The sequence below is a fragment of the Populus euphratica genome, unplaced genomic scaffold (genome assembly GCF_000495115.2).
Source record: "Populus euphratica unplaced genomic scaffold, PopEup_1.0 scaffold42.1, whole genome shotgun sequence".
Taxonomy (NCBI): domain Eukaryota; kingdom Viridiplantae; phylum Streptophyta; class Magnoliopsida; order Malpighiales; family Salicaceae; genus Populus; species Populus euphratica.
In genome coordinates, this window is record NW_011499903.1 from 931,403 (window position 1) to 950,358 (window position 18,956).

The following is an 18,956-nucleotide window of genomic DNA, read 5'->3' on the forward strand; positions in this document are numbered from 1 at the left end:
CTCCCTCCCTCCCTTCCTTTCTTTTTTATTTTCTGTGAAGTCAATTTTAAAAGGGAGGTTGATGGGATGAATATTCTGTTCCTCGGAAACTCGCACATAAACAATGAAGTTTCAGATGCATGGACGAGAGAAAAAAAATAATCAAAGTTCAAAGTTCTAATATACATACAAGTAAGTAATAGATACGTGTATTTTAAAAGGAAATTAGCAAAAATTAACAAAGTAGGTTAGGGGGTAAATGTTAATCTTGACTTCAAATTAAACACAAGCTTCGAAGTTCTTTCTTTCTTTCTTTCTTTAAAGCTTCGAAGATCTGATCAAGAAACTATTCAGGAAGCTTCAAGCTTAACTACAAACTAGAAAGTACATGTGTGATGTCTGAATTTACAAATGACATGCAAATGACTTCCAGGAGCATTTAGGGATGAAAGGTTGTGCCGAATCGTGGCTGTTGTTATTTTTTTATTAGAATAATATTTTTAAAAAATTATTTTTAATATTAACACATTAAAATAAGTTAAAAATATTAAAAAATATTAATATAAAATAAAAATAATAAAAAAATAATTTTTTTTTTAAAATTTCACCTCTAGCTTAATTGGTGGTGTGGTTTAATTGTGTTTACTTAAAATTATTTCTTTCAGTATTTGTTATTATTTTAATTTTAAAAAATAAAAAATATTATTTTAATACATTTTAAATTTACTTAAAAGTCAAATGTGATATACACAACCGCCGTCATTAAACACGAGTTCATGTGCTCCTGTCAGACAAACACTGAGAGTTTTATCACTCTCCTTGAAAAAAACAAATTGTTTTGTCGCTGGCCCTTTTGTGGACTGTGATATTTGCCCGATTTCTCTTCATTTATCCATATGCTATCACTGGTGGGTTGATTAGCTTAGGCATCCCTCTACTTTCTTAATATTTTAATATGGTCCTTGTCAAATGCAGACTTGAAATAATCGATGATTTATATTTTCACACTAACTAAATAAAAGAAAATCTTAGAAGAAAAAAATAATAATAAAGGTATTAGATATGATGCAATAGTGATACAATCGTGACATCAACAAAGTTGTAAGAAGCCATGACCACCAGTACTATTTGTTTAAAAATATATTTAAATAATATTTTTTGTTATTTTTTAAAATTTAGTTTTGATATCATCATATAAAAAATATTTTAAAATACAAAAAAATAATTTTAAAAAAATACTTTCAAGACTAAAAAATAAACAGGCTTTTAATACATTAAAATATCAAAGGAGGAAAAAAAAAATTGTTGATATAAGTTTTGATCCATGTGATTATTTTAAATGCTTGTTTTTTGCAGTTTTTTTTTTTTTTAATTTGGTATCCTTTAGTTTTCCATTGAAGAGTAATTTGAATTTATAACTTCATTTTAACATTGTAATGCTCCAATTGAAATGGATTTGTTGAAGTTGCAAGGCATTTGGAAGTTATTATTATTTTCATATAGGATTTTTTTTCTTGTGCTTTTCACGGGATAATTGGGGCTACATTGAGAGAACAAGATTGTGAAAAAGGACCGCATTGAAAAACTTAAAAAGTAGAGGGACGCCCAATCGTGGCGCTTATCCATGCAAGCGGTGAATGATCCGAGAGTGCAAGGGCAAAGATGGAGTAGCAAATAAGCACAGGTTTCCTTGATCTGCTGCGTACTGGAAGCTAGCTGGGCCACGAGGATGCAAGGCTGTAAATCATCCCCCAAGAAAGCTGGAAGGGGGCGGTGTTCTGTTGTTTATTGATGGCGATGGCCACCCCAAATAAATGCGTGACTCAACTAAAGTGGATGCCAGTTCTGATGAAACTGTTGACTTGATCTCGAATTACAGACCCTGCAGATTGAAATTATCTCTTCTTTTATTTTTCTCAGCAGATAAGGTTTTTACAGTGTAATGAGGGGACTCCCTCGTACCTCCCTTTACCCAGGGAATGATATTTTTGGTCAGATTTTAAAATAATAAATTTCACAGAATATTAATCAGTTGAATGTTTGCTCTGTTTTTGTTTTGCTATACTGCGGGCGTATATACAGTCTCTATTATTGCCTGTGTAGAGAAACTTCTCTTTCACAAATAACCACGAAAGGAAAAGGACAAGACAATGAATTTAACTCCCTTTTTTTCTTTTTTCTTTTTCTTTTGAGTGAATATTAAATGAAAAACTCTAAAAGAAGCTAATTTTTTGGATTGTTAGGTACCCCTCTGGCATTTTTTAGCAAAACTTTATGTTGTCAACAGTAAAAATGAGAAGGATGCATAAAGGGATGGATGAAAAGGAAAAAAAAAGAAGAAAACGAGGTGTTTTCTTTAAAAATCTTCATTTTTATTAATGAATTATAGAAGGATTCAATTCATTGTATATAGTTAGATATTTTTATTTTTTATAAAAAAATTATATATGCAAGTTTTCTCAATGTATTTCTATAATTTATAAAATTTAAATACAAATAAAAAAATATATACATACATGTAATCAAATAAATCGAGAAGTATATAGACTAATAAATAAATAAAAAGTCATTAACAATACCTAAAAAACTTGAAAAATCAATAAAAAAATGTAGATCATGATATTTAATCTCACAAGACATAATATTTACTGGGTTATATTTACAAAAAAAAAATATTATACTATTTTTTATTCAATCAAACGATAATAAAAATAAACAAATAAATTAAATTGATTCAATAAAATAGAATAAAAACAAATTATGCAAGAATACACATATTAGAAATGCTATTTAAAAATAAATATTTTTCATCTATACAAAAGATAAAAAAAATATATATAAATAAATTAGAAAAATTTCTTTGAAAAATAAACATATAACAAATAAATAACTATCATTTAAAAGAATCTCTATAAACAAAAAAAGAAGAAGAAGAAGTACTAATATAAATATTTTTTTAGAAAAAAATAAACAAAAAAAAAGAAGAAGAAGAAGAAGTATTAATATAAATATTTTTTTAGAAAAAAAAATATATAAAAAAGCTTTAAGTGAAAAAAATAAGGAAAAAAAAGACAAATGTTGTTTTTTTTTGCTACACTTGGGGTGCATGATGTGCCGTCAACCCCAATTATTTTTGAAAAAAAAAAGGCAATGCATCGCCAATTAAGATAGATGAAATGTTATCTGATTTTATCTAGATTTCAGCCACTATGGTGGCCACAAAATTAAAACCTAATTTTTTTCTTCTAAAAATCTATTTTCAATATATTTTTACCCGAAAAGAAATTATAAAAACCTTAAAAATTATAATAAACATATATATGACCTCTAAAAAACCAATAAAAAAATTCAAAAACTAAAATTAACCCGAGCTTATATCTGTTTTTGTTATAAACTTTAAAAGCAAGAAAAACATGTAATACAAAATGTCCTTATAAAAAATACTATTTGACACAAATATTATCTGTTTTAATAGCTTAAATTGGTTTAACAACATGTTTCTCTCTCTACAATTAGAACTTGACGACCTCTCTTTATCTTTCATTTCTCAACCGGGGACTAAAATATAAAAAATAAATTTTATATCATAATTGAATTTGAAAAATATTGAGTTACTAAAATTGTATAATCTGTGTTATTTTTTAAGTTCGAGGACCAAAGCTTATTTTTTTCAAAACTTATAGCATGCCATCCATATTTGATACTTTTTTTATTTAGGTCCCTCTTCTTTCAATCTCGTGATATTTTTATAAGAAATCAAAATTAATTGATCTTCGATTAAGACTAAATTGTTGAAAAAAGAGTTTAAGAACTAAATTAAAAAAAATAAAAATTTTTACATATTCAACCCACATTAATATGTGTGTGGATGAACATAGAGATCATGCATATAAAAAAAACATAAGCTTTTTAGTTTTATACTTAATATCCCACGTTTGCTAACAAAGTTCAATAATGATTATGTGATAGAAGATATACCATGAGCTATGTATAGTTTTTTTAATGAATCATGGAAGGATGCAATTAATTATTTAGCCTATAACTAGTTAGATGACTTGTATTTTGTTGCGAGTTAGATATTTTTATTTCTTATAAAAAAAATTATATATGCAAGTTTTCTCAACACATTTAGATAATTCAAAAAAAATTTAGTGCAAACTAAAAAGTCTACACATGCATGTAATCAAGTAAACCAAGAATTATGTATATTAATAAATAAATAAATAAAAAGCCATTAACAATATCTAAAAATAAAATTTAAAAAATTAAAAGATAAATATAGATTAAGATACTTAATCTTATAAGACATGATGTTTGCCCGGTGATATTTGCTAAAAAAAATTTATTATGATATTTTTTTATTTAATCAAATAGTAATAAAGATAGACAAGCACGTTAAATTAATTGAATAAAATAAAATAAAAAATAATTTATGCATGGCTACACATATCAGAAATGTTATTTGTAAATAAATATTTTTATTTATTTTAAAAAATATATTTTATCTATGCAAAAGATTAAAAAAATTATAGATGAATTAAAAAAACATTTCCAAAAATTAAATGCATAATAAAAAAATAATCATCATTTAATAAAAGCTATCTAAACAAAATAAAAGAGAGAATGAGTATGAATATAAATATAAATATAAATATATATTTTTAAAAAATATATATAAAAAGAAGAATTAATTAAAAAAAGATTAGGACAAAAAAAGGTTTGATGTTGTTAGCCAGTTAGGCCCATTTTGATAGGGCCTGAGTGATTAGACCCTTGTTTTTTGGTTGCACCTGGAGTGTATAGCATGCCATCCACCCCAATTATTTCTGAAAAAAAAATTTAGGTGACGCATCACTTGTTGAGGCAAATGAAACATTATCTAATTTTACCTAAATTCCAGTCATTATGATGGAAAAAAAATCATAGTCTAAGTTTTTTTTTCCTTTAAAAACCCGTTTCTCAATCCATTTTTCACCTAGGAAACCTATAAAAACACTTCAAGAACCATGATAAACCTATCCGCGACCTTTATAAATCCAAAAAAAATCCAAAAAACAAAAACATCTTGAAACAAAAAATCAACCTTACCTATTTTTTTTTATGAATTTTAATGGTAAAAAAAACATGTAATATGAACTTTTCTTATCAAAAGGAACCATTTGACACTAATATCGTTTGTTTTGGTTGCTTAAATTGGTTTCAATAATATGTTCATCTCTCTATCATTGGAACCTGACGACCTTTCTCAACCAGAGACTATTTTTTTAAAAAGAATTTGTGTGCCATAATTGAATTTGAAAAATATTAAGATATCAAAATTGTATAACCTTTGTTATTTTTTAAATTCAATGACCAAAGTGCATCTTTTCAAAATTTATACCATGCTACTCATGTTTGGCACATTTTTCATTTAGGTTTTTCTTCTTTCAATCCTAACTTTTCATAAAAAATTAAATTTATTTGGTCTTCAATTAGGACAAATCACCAAAAAAATTTGAGAACTAAGTTAAAAAAAATAAAAAAACGTTGCACAGTCTATCCATGATGATATGTAAAGGGATGAACACCCAAATCATGTACAAAAAAAAAAACCAGCCTTTTAGTTTTATACCTGATACCCACATCAGCTAGCAAAGTTAGACAATAATTATATGATAGAAAATATACAATTAGCTATATACTCATTGTTTTTATATAAATCTGGGTTTTTTATGAAAGTTATTCATGAATTCTATCTTTTATGGGAGAAAGTATAATATAATTTATAGACTGTTTGAAAACATGGTCTTGTAAATATTATCAAGTATTCATGATTATAACTTATGTTAATAATAAATCAAGTTTTTTTTATAGTACATGTGTCGGTTATATTATAATGTTGGACTATGAAAGTGCCAAGTATTTGTTGTAATAAGAGTTATATAACATAAATCTAGATTAACCATTTAAAAAACAAAATATTAAGAGAGAATAAAATAACAAATACAAAACATGTTAGTATTAAATATTAAAGTCCATATTGAGTTTACACTATATTTATTCTTACACCATTAATGTGCTTTTTTTACCTTGACATAATAAATTTAACTAAACATGATAAAAGAGAGAAACATGAATAAACAAAATAAGAATATAAATAAGATAAAAGTTAACTAAGTAAAGGAAAGGAAATGAGAATAATAAACAAGAGATTAATATAAACAAAACTTAAGCATTACAATAAAAAAAGAGCAAGAACATGATTTTGATATGAAAACCAATTTACCTAAATGTATGTAAATACCTCCTTTTATAAGCCAAAATTAAAAACTATTGATTTGTTAACTAATTGTTGAGTGGGTGACCATATCTTGATTTGATGACAATCCTTGTCTTTTTGTCTGAACAAAACGTTATTGCTAACATAAAAATTTAAACAGACTTGATTCATGAAAGTTCTAGAAAATTGTCTCAATTTTTTTTTTTTAAAATTGAAGTCATTTGAACTTCTAGAACTTAAGAAAGTTCTAGAAAATTGTCTCAGTTTTTTTTTTAAAAAATTGAAGTCATTTGAACTTCTAGAACTTAAGATATGGGCTGAACACTGAATAGTGTCAGGGTTGCAAGACAGATTCAGACTTCTCTGTTGTTGCTAAGATTTGAATTTCCAAACAACAGAATTGAGTCTTGTATTCCTATGAATGTTTTAGGTCCATATCTTAGTTTTCCATCCACATAGAGCAGACTCAAATCCAAGTTCTACAGCTCCAGATATGATCTAAATACTGAAAAGTGTTTTAATTTATATTAAACCAGCATATCTTTTTTAAGTTTCACCTTCTTTTTGTCTTTTTAATTTTAGTAGTTGAACTCACCAACTAATTCTTTGATTTATATGATAGACATGCATTTAAGGGGAACAATTACTATAAATTAAAAGTATTTTATAGTAACAGACTTGTTATTATAAAACATATTTTAGTTAAGAAGTTATTGATACTTTAAATGCAAAATACTAATATGAAACTTTTATAAAAATACATTTTTAAGTACTAATCATCTGCTAGCAAAGTTAGATAATGATTAAATGATAGAAAATATACCATTAGCTGTATACTCTTTATTTTCATATAAATCTGGTTTTTTCATGAAAATTATTCATGAATTCTATCTTTTATGGGAAAAGTATAATACAATTTACGGACCGTTAGGAAATACGGTCTAACTCGTGTTTTCAAAAAATTAATTTTTTTGTTAAAAATTATTTTTTATTTTTTTGGATCGTTTTGACGTTCTAATCTTAAAAATACTTTTAAAAATATAAAATAAATTATTTTAATGTATTTCTAAGTGAAAAACATTTTAAACTGCAACCACAACTATAATATCAAATAAACAATAATTAAACATGACATGCTAATTTTAGGTGTTAGTAAACTAGGTGTTAGTCAAGGAAATAGGTGGATATAATTTTATTTTATTTTTTATCTTGACATATATTTCTATTTTACGGTATCTATTTTTTCTTCACCTATCCAACGTTCTCGAATATAAAATCTCACAAGACAATATTATCAGTAAATACACAACATCGCTGAACAACGGGGGAGCAAAAACTTGGTCCCCCTCTTATATAAGACGGTTGGAGGAGTTTGAAGTTTAAGTAACTCTTGATATTTCTTGACGTAAAAGCAATAATCAGTAACCATTGACTCTCAAGCTTATTTTGGTCAAGGGAGAGGGAGATGGTAGGTGTTCGATGTGAAACTCGTCGGCAGTTTCGCTTTGGTTCATCTTTCAGCTTTCACTGTCTAATAAAAGACATATCCTTGATAATTAATGATACTATAGTATAAATAGATTGGTACCACCGGCCTTATCAAGATTTTTTTTTAAAATAATATGAAAAAGATCTTAGATAATGATAGCGTTTTTAAATGAGGAATTTGTTTTTTTTCTATACGTGGGTAATTAATTTAAATGAATTCAATACCCTTAAAAAATAAAAATGATTAAAAAAATAATTATTAATATTATAAAAAAATACTATCTTGATATTCTTGAAAGATATTAACAATCTTATTTTATAAAAAAATAAAAATTAAATAAGAAAAAAAATATAAAAAAATTTAAAACTCAATTACTAGCGAATCAAATACAAATAAAAAACCTTAAAAAACATTAAAAAAAGATATTTTTTTTATTCTAGTCAACATGTCAAATTCAAGAATCCTATATAAAAAAACTAAATAAAATAGTAAAGGTTGACTCTCAAACAAATTAAATGATAAAATACAAAATAAAATAACATAAAAAACTAAAGTCAATTTAGGTTAACTCAAGTTTTGAGACATGAAATCAAGATAGTTCTATTGAAAAAATAAAATAAATCATGAAACTCAAGTTTTAATAATCTAAAATTAAATAATAAAATATAAAAATAGATCTGAAACTTCAATTAATATTCAAAACTATAAAAAATAAACATAAAAAAATAACGAAGTAAAATTTTTAATCATTCAAAAATCAAGGAATGAAATTTAAAATAAAAATTATAAAATAAAATAAACAACAATAAAAAAATAAGAATTAAATATAGTATAATAAAAAATAAATAAAAAATAAAAAATAAATTTTTTATTTCCAAAATAGATTTTTCTCTGATAATAAAAGACTCACATCCACACATCTCTGGATTATAGCTTGACTTTGTAATATTAGTAGCAGGATCATCCAGATACAGTACCTTAAATTTTTTTAATTAATAGCATTCGCAATCATATATTTTTGACAATCTTTTTTTTCAAATTGAGAGATGCTAAACATGAATTGCCCTCGCCACACGCGCGCAAGGCTAAGAAAATCATTTTTTTGCACCTTCGTGACGAAGGCAGAGCTTTCCCTCTCAGCTCTCAATAATTGATGCACTGGGTTTCGTGCCGGAGATGGGGATTGCGGCAGTGTCGGCATTTTCTTTATTTAAAAATATATTAAAATAATATTTATTTTATTTTTTAAATTTTATTTTTAATTTCAACACATTAAAATTATTTAGAATTATATAAAAAATTAATTTAAAGTAAATAATTAAAAAATAATTAAAATATTTTTTTAATAAAAATAAATATACTTGCAAAAAAAAAAAATTTTACCTAATGGTAACTACATAAACACATGAAATTGAGAGGTGTTAAATATGTTATAATTTGCTGTTTTGGTTCTCTTTTACCTTGAACTGTGCAGGCCCGGTAACAAGAGGTCTCACACTGAAGTTGGGTCCAACATATGGGCGGACAATTCCAGCGAGAGAACATTTACAAGATCTAGTCAGTTAGGCCCTTTATGATGTAAATTTACAAATGATGGATATATATTTTTGTTTTTTCTGTTTAATCTGTTGGTATTCTTGAAAATTCTTCATAACGAACTAAAAATTAAAAAAAATTCAAAATTCAAAAAAAAAATTCAAAAAAATAAAAAAATATTTCATAATTTGCCTAACCCCCTTTGAAACGCAATACATAGCAACTTCCAAGGAGGCACTGATGAACTCGAACTTGTATAGAAAACAATTTCTTGGTCGGACGAATTTATGGAATCCTTTCTCAGCCAGTTCGCAGGAAGAGTCAGGAAGAAGTCGATCATATTGATGGCTATATGCCAGACGTGAGGGTCAACGTTATGAGAATTAACGAGGACATTCAACAATAATGATTTTACTGGCATGATAATATACATTTAAATGCTTAATCCCAGCATCTTGAAATCTTTCAAAACTATACATTGCCTTTAATTTTTAGAATTATGTCCATGATCGTTAGACAATGAAAAAGGTTTCATCTTTATTGAATGATTGCTTTGTCTTGCTTTTCTATCATTTTTTTATGTAAACAACAATAAAGTAAACAAACCTTTTCAGTTCTAAAAAAAATGTTTAAATTGCTAAAGGTTATTTGAGACATTTCACATTTAAGTCTTCTTGTATTTGTGGTTGAGATTGAGTTTTATACGTGTAGCATATTAAAAAAATAAATAAAATTAATTTTTATGATTAAATTTTATATATAATTAGATTGTATCTAAACTTAATTTTAATCTTAAATACAAAAACAAATACAATGTAAGTATGTGTTTGGCTTAAAGATGTCGTAGTTTTTTTTTTAAAATATAATTTTTTTAAAATACAAATCATATTTCACAAAAATAAATAAAAAACTACAGCACCTGCAAGTCAACAAAAAATCTAAAATTTAATCTAATAATATCTTTACACTAAATACTTTCTTTTAACTTAACTTTATGGGCCAACAAATATAAAATTTAATATATTTGTTTCAAGTAAAAATATAAATTTAAAATTGATTTAATTAATAAAATTGATTTGAAAAGTTAATTTGTAATTAATCACTATCTATATCACCATGGATTAAAACTTGAATAATTTTTTTGCAAAAACTTATTACAAGATGATTTGTTTTATTTATTTTTAATTATTCACTCATTTACTCAATCTTGAGACTATAGTTTTTATAATTGATAAGTTTGTTTTTATATTTTTAAAAATATTTTTAAAAATTTATGAGTTTTTTTATTTTAAATTAATTTTTTTATAATACTGAATTGTTTTAATATATTATTGTGAAAAATAAATTTTAAAAAATATAAAAAATATTATTTTAATATATTATTAAATAAAAAATACATTAAAAAATAATCACAAATGACGGTAAAATGGAGAAGCTCTTTAATTTCATTTTATTGGTTAGAAAAAGTAAAGAAAGAAAAATGAAAAAGAAGGAAAGAATTGAAATCGTAGTGAAAGTGAAAGAGCACGCGCAGTGCGCAAAGACCTATATATAGGTTGTCTCGACCTCAGACGCTGACTCCAATCCTTCCCCTTCTTCATCGTAGATCTCTAATTTCTATAATATATTAAATAATATGATAATCAAATCACTCTCTATCTCTATCGTCTGAATCAAAATCCAACCCTAATTAAAGCTTTTCCAGTGCCGCTACTGATTATTCGAATACACAAATCATCATCTGTTGTTGTATCCGACAAAAAAAGTTCGATTCGTTAATTGGGGAGAGGAGTAGCAGCAATGAAGGAAGGGAAATCCTCTGCTAAATTGAACAACAACAACAACAATCAACAGCAGCAGCACCAAAATGGTCACTTGTCTCCTTTCAAACTCGCCAAATTGTTGGATCCTGAAGCCTCTTGGGATAAGGTACTCCTCTCTCTCTCAATTCAATCCTTAATATTTCAATGCAACCCATGCACACATACAGTACACTCCTATTTAATTTAGTTTAATGTTACTCAAAACCTTATTATTATTAGTATTATTATTAATTGATCTATGAATGAATTTGTGAGTAGAAATAAAAAGAATTTAGTTGTTATGAATAGTTAATTCAACTATACAATGCTAAACTGACTGCAGGATCAATTGGGAGATGTATTGCATTGGATTAGGCAAGTCGTCGCCCTCGTTTGCGGATTACTATGGGGTGCCATCCCTTTGGTCGGCGGTATTTGGATCGCCCTGTGAGTTTTTTTTTCCTTTCATGTTCGTCATCTCTCAGTTTCTGAATTCTTGCACATATTTCATAACCAAGCTTAAGTGAATATGTTGATGTAATAATGCTTTCGTTTATGTATTTTATACACGCGCAGGAATTGTCTTATGCTCTTTGTATTCTCGGTATCAATGCTAGAAAAATCTGCATTTTAGTGTTAATTCTTTTGTTGGTTATTACTCAAGTGCTATCTCTGCTACGCTATTTCCTTATAGCTTGATGGCTGTGAATGCCCTTTTCCTTGTTCTTAACATAGTAATTGAATACATCCCTAAAAGCCTGTGTAAGCGCTTAGTCGAAGTACTGATATGACTGTTACCAATAGTAGTTTGAATATAGAGAGACATTAGTAGTGCTGTAGATGAATCTAGCTACTCTAGCTTCATGTTAATCCTGGAATTTGGATAAGTTATCTGTTTTAGTTTGAACATCTTTGAAGCTCTACATGCAAAAATTACTGCAACAAGCATGCATATGGAATGTGCAGGAGTGTTGTCCTCTAAAGAACACTAGTATTGGTATTGTATTTTAATTAACCACCATGAATAGCTGGACACTGAAACCTGTGTGAAGTACCTAATTTATTTTTTATCGATCTCGAAGTTGTAGTTTCCTTCTATTGCTCTGAAGTTACACCTAGGTTGTGCAAAACTAAGCTTGTTAATGTTTAATACTTCAGTATTCTTTGTCGAAAAACTTAATTACTTTCTGTGAAATAATCAATGGAAAAAGCTTAGTTAGTGCCAGGGCATGATAATCTTTGCTGTTAACTGTGTAGTTGGAGTTTGACTTTATCATGTTCTATAGGAGTAGCTTTTACATGACTAGTGTGGCTAATCAAAGATGCAAAGAAGGATAGGGTGATCAATGGTGTTTTGAGACACGCGAGTTGTATGACCTTTTCCACGGATGGTTCCTGGAAATAAAGAACATGGTCACTGGTGAGAATTAGTAGTTTTGAAGTGAAGGGGCTTTGCTGAACTATTAAAGAGGTGCCTTTATGTCACATGTGGTTCCTGTCACTGTGTCCTCCCCCCAAACACTTAATTTCTTTTAATTACCATTTTTTCATTAAAAAAAGGGAAGTTTAGAGGTCCTTTCTCTGTCCATTCTTTTATCTACCGGAACTGAAAAATTGGATGGACAGTGTAGCAAGGGACTGGGATTATATGCATTATGATGAGATTTCTTGCTGTTCGGGAGATTTTGTTCTCTTAAAGAAGAAAAAGGTTTATCAACGCACTTTATGTTAGTTTATTCTAAATCCAGATTAGAGGTGTTCATAAGACAAACTTCCTTCTGATTTAAAATGTGCCGGGATCCTGTTTTTGTTTGTGAGAATATTGGTTTTGATATTTCCAGAGACACTCACAAATAGATATAAGCTGATATTGAACGTGCAGAATTTTGTTGTGCTGAGTTTCTAATTTTGAAATCTTTTATTTTTCATTGGCTAATTTCTTTGCTAATATTCTTGTGCTGATTTTGGTTGACAGTTTTCTGTTGATATCCTCTGGGATTATATATGTTTATTATGGGATGATATTAAAGATCGACGAGGATGATTTTGGTGGTCATGGAACTCTACTCCAAGAGGGGCTCTTTGCTTCTATCACTCTATTTCTGGTACTTCTGCTATTTCCAATTATTTCTTTTTTTTTTGAAAATAGGACTGCCTTCAAGAACAAAAGGTTAAAAGAAGGAAACCTTGGTTTCATGACTAACACCCCCAGCATCATCTCTTTTTCTGTTTTACAGCTATCGTGGATTCTAATGTACAGCCTGGCCCACTTCTGATTGGCTCCATACACCAATCTGGCTGCCACTGTCTCTATATCTTTAAGCAATGTTCTTACTCTCTTAATTACATGCACCAGGCACCAATGCTTATGCCCTGAGAACAATGAGAAAGTTCCTTGCTATTGTCCTGTTATCTTCCTTTTATTGTGCAACTGCAACGTCATTTTGCGTAGCATGAATATGCTAGCTTTTGATTCATGGTATTTGTTTGAAATTTTCTTCGAAATTTTCTTCATAAACTTCCCTATAGATGGGATTCAAGATTTGAACACCTGACGATCAAAATTGTGGTGTGGCAAAGACAAATCAACTTGCTAGCAAAATTCTGATGGACTGCACTGGATTAGAATCAAACTAAAAATTATTTATTTCCTCAAGGAAAGAGAATTTTAGATACATGTAGAGCTAACTCATGGTTTTTTGAACCTGACTGCATTTCAAATCCATAGAATGTTTACTGTTCCAAGTGTATTGCATATTATGAGTAAGTGTATGGAGTTACCTTCGTCCTTGCCACTTGCTATCTTCTATTCTTGTTATGTTCATTCTTAGTATAAATTGAGCCAATTTTAATTCATTGGAGGCTCCAGTGTTGTAAACTAAAACCTGCGAACCCAGGCCGTTTATTTGAGCCATTCCACCAATGGCATAATATAGCTGAAATAATATAAATTGTCACCTCGTGGGGAAAAAAAGAAAAATAAAGAAGGAAAAACAGAAGAAAGAGGAACCAATTCCATCTTGCTCAAAAAATCCTAACCCATCCCGTACTCTCTTGGCTAGATACGTTCCAAGCATGATAGACCTGCTCCGCTTTGGATATAAGCAATAACGAATCGGGTTCAGTGCTGCGTGGCCGTTCTTTCGTGCACGCTGCTTTCTTGGATAGCGTCAACGTGATGTTTATAGCAGTTCAAACGCCACCCGGATGCCAAAATGACCATTAAGATAGAAAGCGGGTTTTATAATGATCTTGGCATGACGAAAAACTCAAATCCTTGGGGTTCATTCAAGGCTCCTTCGCTTTTCCTTTGAAGCTCTGTTCAACAAGCTTACGACCTTCAGTCATTTCTACAATAGCAAACGGGGTGTCCATCTACTTGTAACAGGTTATCTCAGAATTGTTTCAATTTAGCCACAAAAACGAGAAAATATAGATAGAGGAAAGGAGAAGAAAGAATCATGATTTGGTGCCAAGTCGCTCCAGAAGACATCTATTAGCTAGGCTGAGATCTTACTTCCACCTTTGACGTCTTCGTGATACCAGGTATATGCGCCCATACACCCACTGTCTACCTGCTCTTGAAGTGGTTTGCTGCAAAAGCATAACAACCATGTGAGTGTGAGCCAGATAATTGCTTTGTTTAGCAATTTTAGTAAGCGCAGAAATAGAGTGGTAGCTAGTTTATACAGGTTCAATACTGCAAAACCTTGCAGCGATTAAACAAGACTATATAACTTCAAGAAATACCAGGCCACTTTGCAGCTATCTTAGGACTATAGTACATGCCAAGTCTCTGAAACACTTCTAAATACCCATGAATGAAGGTAGTTGTTTGGTGTAAAGCTCAGAACCTGATGCAAAAATTAACAAGGAAAGAATGGTTCTAATCCTCTATCCTAGAGCCCCACATCCAGTGCAACCATATTTGAGTAATAGCCCTCTGGGAGAATGCAAACTGCAGTACCATGTTTTGTCTGTTCTCCTTGTTAGGTCAAGAAACTCTAAAAAAATAAGTTAGTCTCACAATCGAGACTTGCATATTTAGCTCCTTGAACAAGAAACACAAGAATAATTTTGGCATCAGAAGATCAATTACCTCAACCTTGGTGCGGAATTCAAGTAAACTTTCACATACATGACAATCTGCTCTATGTGGGGAGTTGTTAGATTGATCTGATTTCACAAAGGCAAATACCTGCACGAAGGCACCAAAATCAGTGAGAGGAGGAGCTTTAGAAATTGATCATGATTTTGGTAGTTGGATACAGCTGAATACATTTCCATAGAATTTTGGGAGAACAATAAAGTGGAAGCTTCCAAACGTTTTCATATTTAACATAAGACAGTATTTTTTTAATACAAACCTCCTCACCACAATTTGGGCATGCTCCCTTGAGTGCCACCAAGTCATTCCTCCAAAGGCCTTGTAGCACCTTGACTGTGAAAATGGATGCTTAAGTAAGAAACCATATTTTGAATGAAGTAAAAGAATCAACATATTTTTCCGAATAATGATCTATCTTCTCCAATTTAGGTTTGTAATGTTCAAGGTTTAACTGACAAATCCAGTGAAAATTATAAAGCTTCAAGGCTTTTAAACACACATAGAGGCGCTTATGAATATAAGCCGTAGTATTTCCTTATCATGTTGCCTGTTTCACCTGTCCAGAATACGGTTGAGAATTTGATCCATGCACCTTAAGAATGGGAATGAAACAGTAAACAATAGTACAGGCAGCTCAGCAGGCCGCTCAAAATTTGAACTTGAAGATTGATCCCTGACAGGGAAAGGTTTCAAGATTTGAGTATCATATTTAAGATTCATCTGACATCATTAAGGATCCCATAAAATGGAGGTTAGGGATGGAAGGTGACAAATTGAAAAGGGCCCTTATTAGAAGGGGTAAAGTGTACTTATCCTTGGCAAGTATCTTAAAAGCTCAATATTTCATAAAATTTCTTGATTACTGAATTGCAATTGGATCGGTTGAGATAAAAGTTGTTACCTGAAGCCGATGCAATTGGATAGCCGATCAAAGAACCCACTGCCATAAAGAGAATACCATTAACCGTAGCAAGAAACCTAATTATAGGTGCCTGGCTGCCATTGGCTATCCCTGAACCAAATGCATCCTGGTAAGCTAGGCCAATTGTGTATATTATGGGAAAAGCGCACGCTGAACTGCCAATTGTAAGAAAGAGGATCCAAATGCTTGCTAGTGCAAATGCCTGTGATATATCTTCCTGCCCTACAGCCATGTCAATAATCTTCAAGTGGGGAAAAAAGGGCCAAGCTGCATCTCACCAACTAAAATGAATAAATAACATCTAGACAGAGATGAAAAGATCCTTCAGAATTATCCTTTCTGGAGGGCATAATCATGCCAATCAGCAGCCCTTGCTTAATGGCTATCTATATGCTTTGTTATAGTAAACAAAACGATTCAATAGCTCATTACCTCAGCATCAGAGTAAGTGGACTGTCGTCTAAGACTGCAACGAGGGTACTTAACAACAGATTTGGAACCATACCACCGCAATTTTAACTGCTTCAAACAATTGTTGGGGTAAGGAATTCGAGTGTTGTGGAAACCCAAAGTTCGATTCACAAATGTATGTGATCAAAGTCATTACCTCAACTCTATCAAACATGTCATCTACTATCAAAGGTTTACCACTGTAATATGCATCCCGTGCCTAAAACAACATCAATTCAATATATAACCCAGTCAGCCCATTTCTTGTCCACACAAACTTTCAGTTGTAAAAATCAATTTCGAAACATTACTTACTTGACAATAGAGAGCTTCAAGGGTTTCTTGGCTTGCAGTCTCGATTGGGCCAACGAATATGCAAGATGGTCCTTCCGGTGAAAGTGCAACCTCACGTGTCCTAGACACTCCATTGCTATTCATCGCAGAGATGCGAGCCCAACAAAATGAAGCGCCCCCACCCCCACCCCAAGTTCTGCTTGCTCTGTTGTTCGTTGATAGTTCGATCACGTGACGAGAGATGAATTTGCACGTGCCTGCCATGCTACTCTTCTCTGACTGCTGTTGCAGAGAGTGTTAATAACACGAGGCTCTGCTTTGGTGAAATAGTTTGTGGCTATGGAAGGAACTGGGCTTTAAATAGCTGATATTTTTTCTTATGACGAGAATGCCCCCTTTTTGTGGCTCTGGTTCGTTGGTTTATTTTTGACGTCTTAAATATCTGGCTAGTTCGTCAAAGATCCACCATTGTCCGTATTAATTGACAGCTCCTGAATAATTTTTTATTTTTATTTTGATATTATATGTATTATAAGAAATTATTTCCACAGTAATGCTGATATACAATTTAATTCTTAAACTTTGTTTTTCTTCAATTGCATCCATTTATGCCTAAATTCACTATACAATTGAAACAAAAATAGGTTGAAAAATTCAATTTGATTCTCTTACTATTTAAATAATAACATTCCAGACCTTTAATATTTCAAAAACTTAATTGTGATACAAAAATTTATTTTTTTTTATTTTTCTTGGTTAATATCAATTTTAGCTAAATAATATAATTCAGTCTGATTTTTTTACTATTTAAATAATAACATTCCAGACCTTTAATATTTCAAAAACTTAATTGTGATACAAAGATTTATTTTTTTTATTTTTCTTGGTTAATATCAATTTTAGCTAAATAATATTGATTTTGTTTCATTTGATGATGAAAGTTTCACTTAGGTGTTTTTTACCCTTCCATTACCTCACAAGGTTGATTTGAGCTTGAAAAGTTTTTTTTTCCAAGTTAATTTTGAATTTTTAGACTATTTTTTGGCCATTAATGAGTTTGGTAAAGTGAACTTTGTGTCTTTTATCTATTTTGATAAAAAAATAAAAAATAAGTTGGAAATCAAGTTTTTTGTTAAAAACCAATAGCCAAAATTTCTAACAACCATTAGGTTGTCTAAAATTGAGCGAACACGTGAAGTATCACTTATTTTTAAAAATAAAAATAAAAAATGAATGATAGATCATTTGTCTATTAAAAAAAAAAACCATTTTAAACACATGGACCTGAGCTAAAAGGCTCATGAGGCTCAATTTTTTAAAAACTAAACATGTTAAGCCATCTAGGCTAGGCACAAGCATTTGGGCTTTCTTGTGTCTATTTATTTATTTATTATTTTATATTTTCCTTCCAAATTAATCTTTTAAGGTTGGGCTTTTTAATTTTTTTATTGCTTGCTTTTTTTTTGTACAATATTAATAAGATTTTAGCAAGTTTTAATAATGTTTTCTAATAAAATATCATTTTAATTTTACTTAGTTTATGATTGAAATTTCAATATTTTTTCCTTGTGTTATGTGACATTCTTTCTATATAGCTTTACTTATTTTCTTGAAAATTTTATTCAATCTCTTTTTTTATGCATGCATTTTTATTTAATTATTATTTTATCAAATAAAACATTGGTTCTAGAAAATAAAATTATTATATATAATCAAGTCTATGACCCATATTTTAAAATTAAATATGTAACACCATCACATACTTATTACGTGAATACATAAAATAATCAATATTATATTCCATAAAAATCTTGAAGATTTTTTTTCAACTTTAGACAACTTATGTTTACCTAAGACTTTATTCATAAATATTCATAATATGTTTTGACCAAATAACATAAATATATCTTTAACACATTGCCATAATGAGAAAAATGAACTTAAAAATTAAAACATCAAAATCTTCATTACATACTTAAAATAAAAATGCAAACCACAAGTTCTTCCATTAATTGTATAAAGTTAATGACATTACTGATTAGTACTTAAAAGTGCATTTTTATCATGGTTTTATATTATCATTTTGCACTTGAAGTATCAATAACTCCTTAACTAAA

The 18,956-nt window shown here is 29.3% G+C and overlaps 2 protein-coding genes across 7 annotated transcripts; one reads left to right on the plus strand and one right to left on the minus strand.

The window, feature by feature from the left end:
• Positions 1-10,802: 10,802 nt before the first annotated feature.
• On the plus strand, positions 10,803-13,591 carry LOC105133148 (uncharacterized protein C20orf24 homolog). Its single transcript, XM_011036993.1, has 4 exons — positions 10,803-11,192; positions 11,409-11,512; positions 13,041-13,170; positions 13,303-13,591. The coding sequence occupies exons 1-4, from the start codon at positions 11,064-11,066 to the stop codon at positions 13,339-13,341; spliced, it is 402 nt and encodes a 133-aa protein (XP_011035295.1). The 5' UTR covers positions 10,803-11,063; the 3' UTR covers positions 13,342-13,591.
• A 311-nt stretch (positions 13,592-13,902) lies between these two features.
• Positions 13,903-17,180, minus strand: LOC105133149 (PGR5-like protein 1B, chloroplastic). 6 transcript variants are annotated; one of them, XR_843734.1, is made up of 7 exons: positions 16,861-17,180; positions 16,703-16,765; positions 16,528-16,614; positions 16,075-16,312; positions 15,441-15,506; positions 15,165-15,263; positions 13,903-15,069 (listed from the first exon to the last, which is right to left on the minus strand). XR_843734.1 is itself a non-coding variant. In XM_011036996.1 (7 exons), exons 1-7 carry the CDS (start codon positions 17,101-17,103, stop codon positions 14,579-14,581), a joined length of 885 nt encoding a protein of 294 aa, XP_011035298.1. In that variant the 5' UTR covers positions 17,104-17,180; the 3' UTR covers positions 13,903-14,578. The 6 variants fall into 6 exon arrangements, 4 of the variants coding, with proteins under 4 accessions (XP_011035298.1, XP_011035299.1, XP_011035296.1 ...); XM_011036996.1 differs by having other exon boundaries at positions 13,903-14,659; positions 15,433-15,506; XM_011036997.1 differs by having other exon boundaries at positions 15,433-15,506.
• Between the last annotated feature and the right edge of the window lie 1,776 nt (positions 17,181-18,956).

Bases quoted from the DNA above. Each gene is read 5' to 3' on its own strand.
- LOC105133148 (XM_011036993.1), top strand. From the start codon at position 11,064: ATGAAGGAAGGGAAATCCTCTGCTAAATTGAACAACAACAACAACAAT. The intron at 11,193-11,408 runs GTACTCCTCTCT...AACTGACTGCAG, and splicing joins CTGAAGCCTCTTGGGATAAG to GATCAATTGGGAGATGTATT. The intron at 11,513-13,040 runs GTGAGTTTTTTT...TTTGGTTGACAG, and splicing joins GGCGGTATTTGGATCGCCCT to TTTTCTGTTGATATCCTCTG.
- LOC105133149 (XM_011036994.1), bottom strand. From the start codon at position 17,103: ATGGCAGGCACGTGCAAATTCATCTCTCGTCACGTGATCGAACTATCA. The intron at 16,313-16,527 runs GTAATGAGCTAT...GCTGTAGGGCAG, and splicing joins CCACTTACTCTGATGCTGAG to GAAGATATATCACAGGCATT. The intron at 15,264-15,432 runs GTTTGTATTAAA...GCCTTCGTGCAG, and splicing joins GCCCAAATTGTGGTGAGGAG to GTATTTGCCTTTGTGAAATC.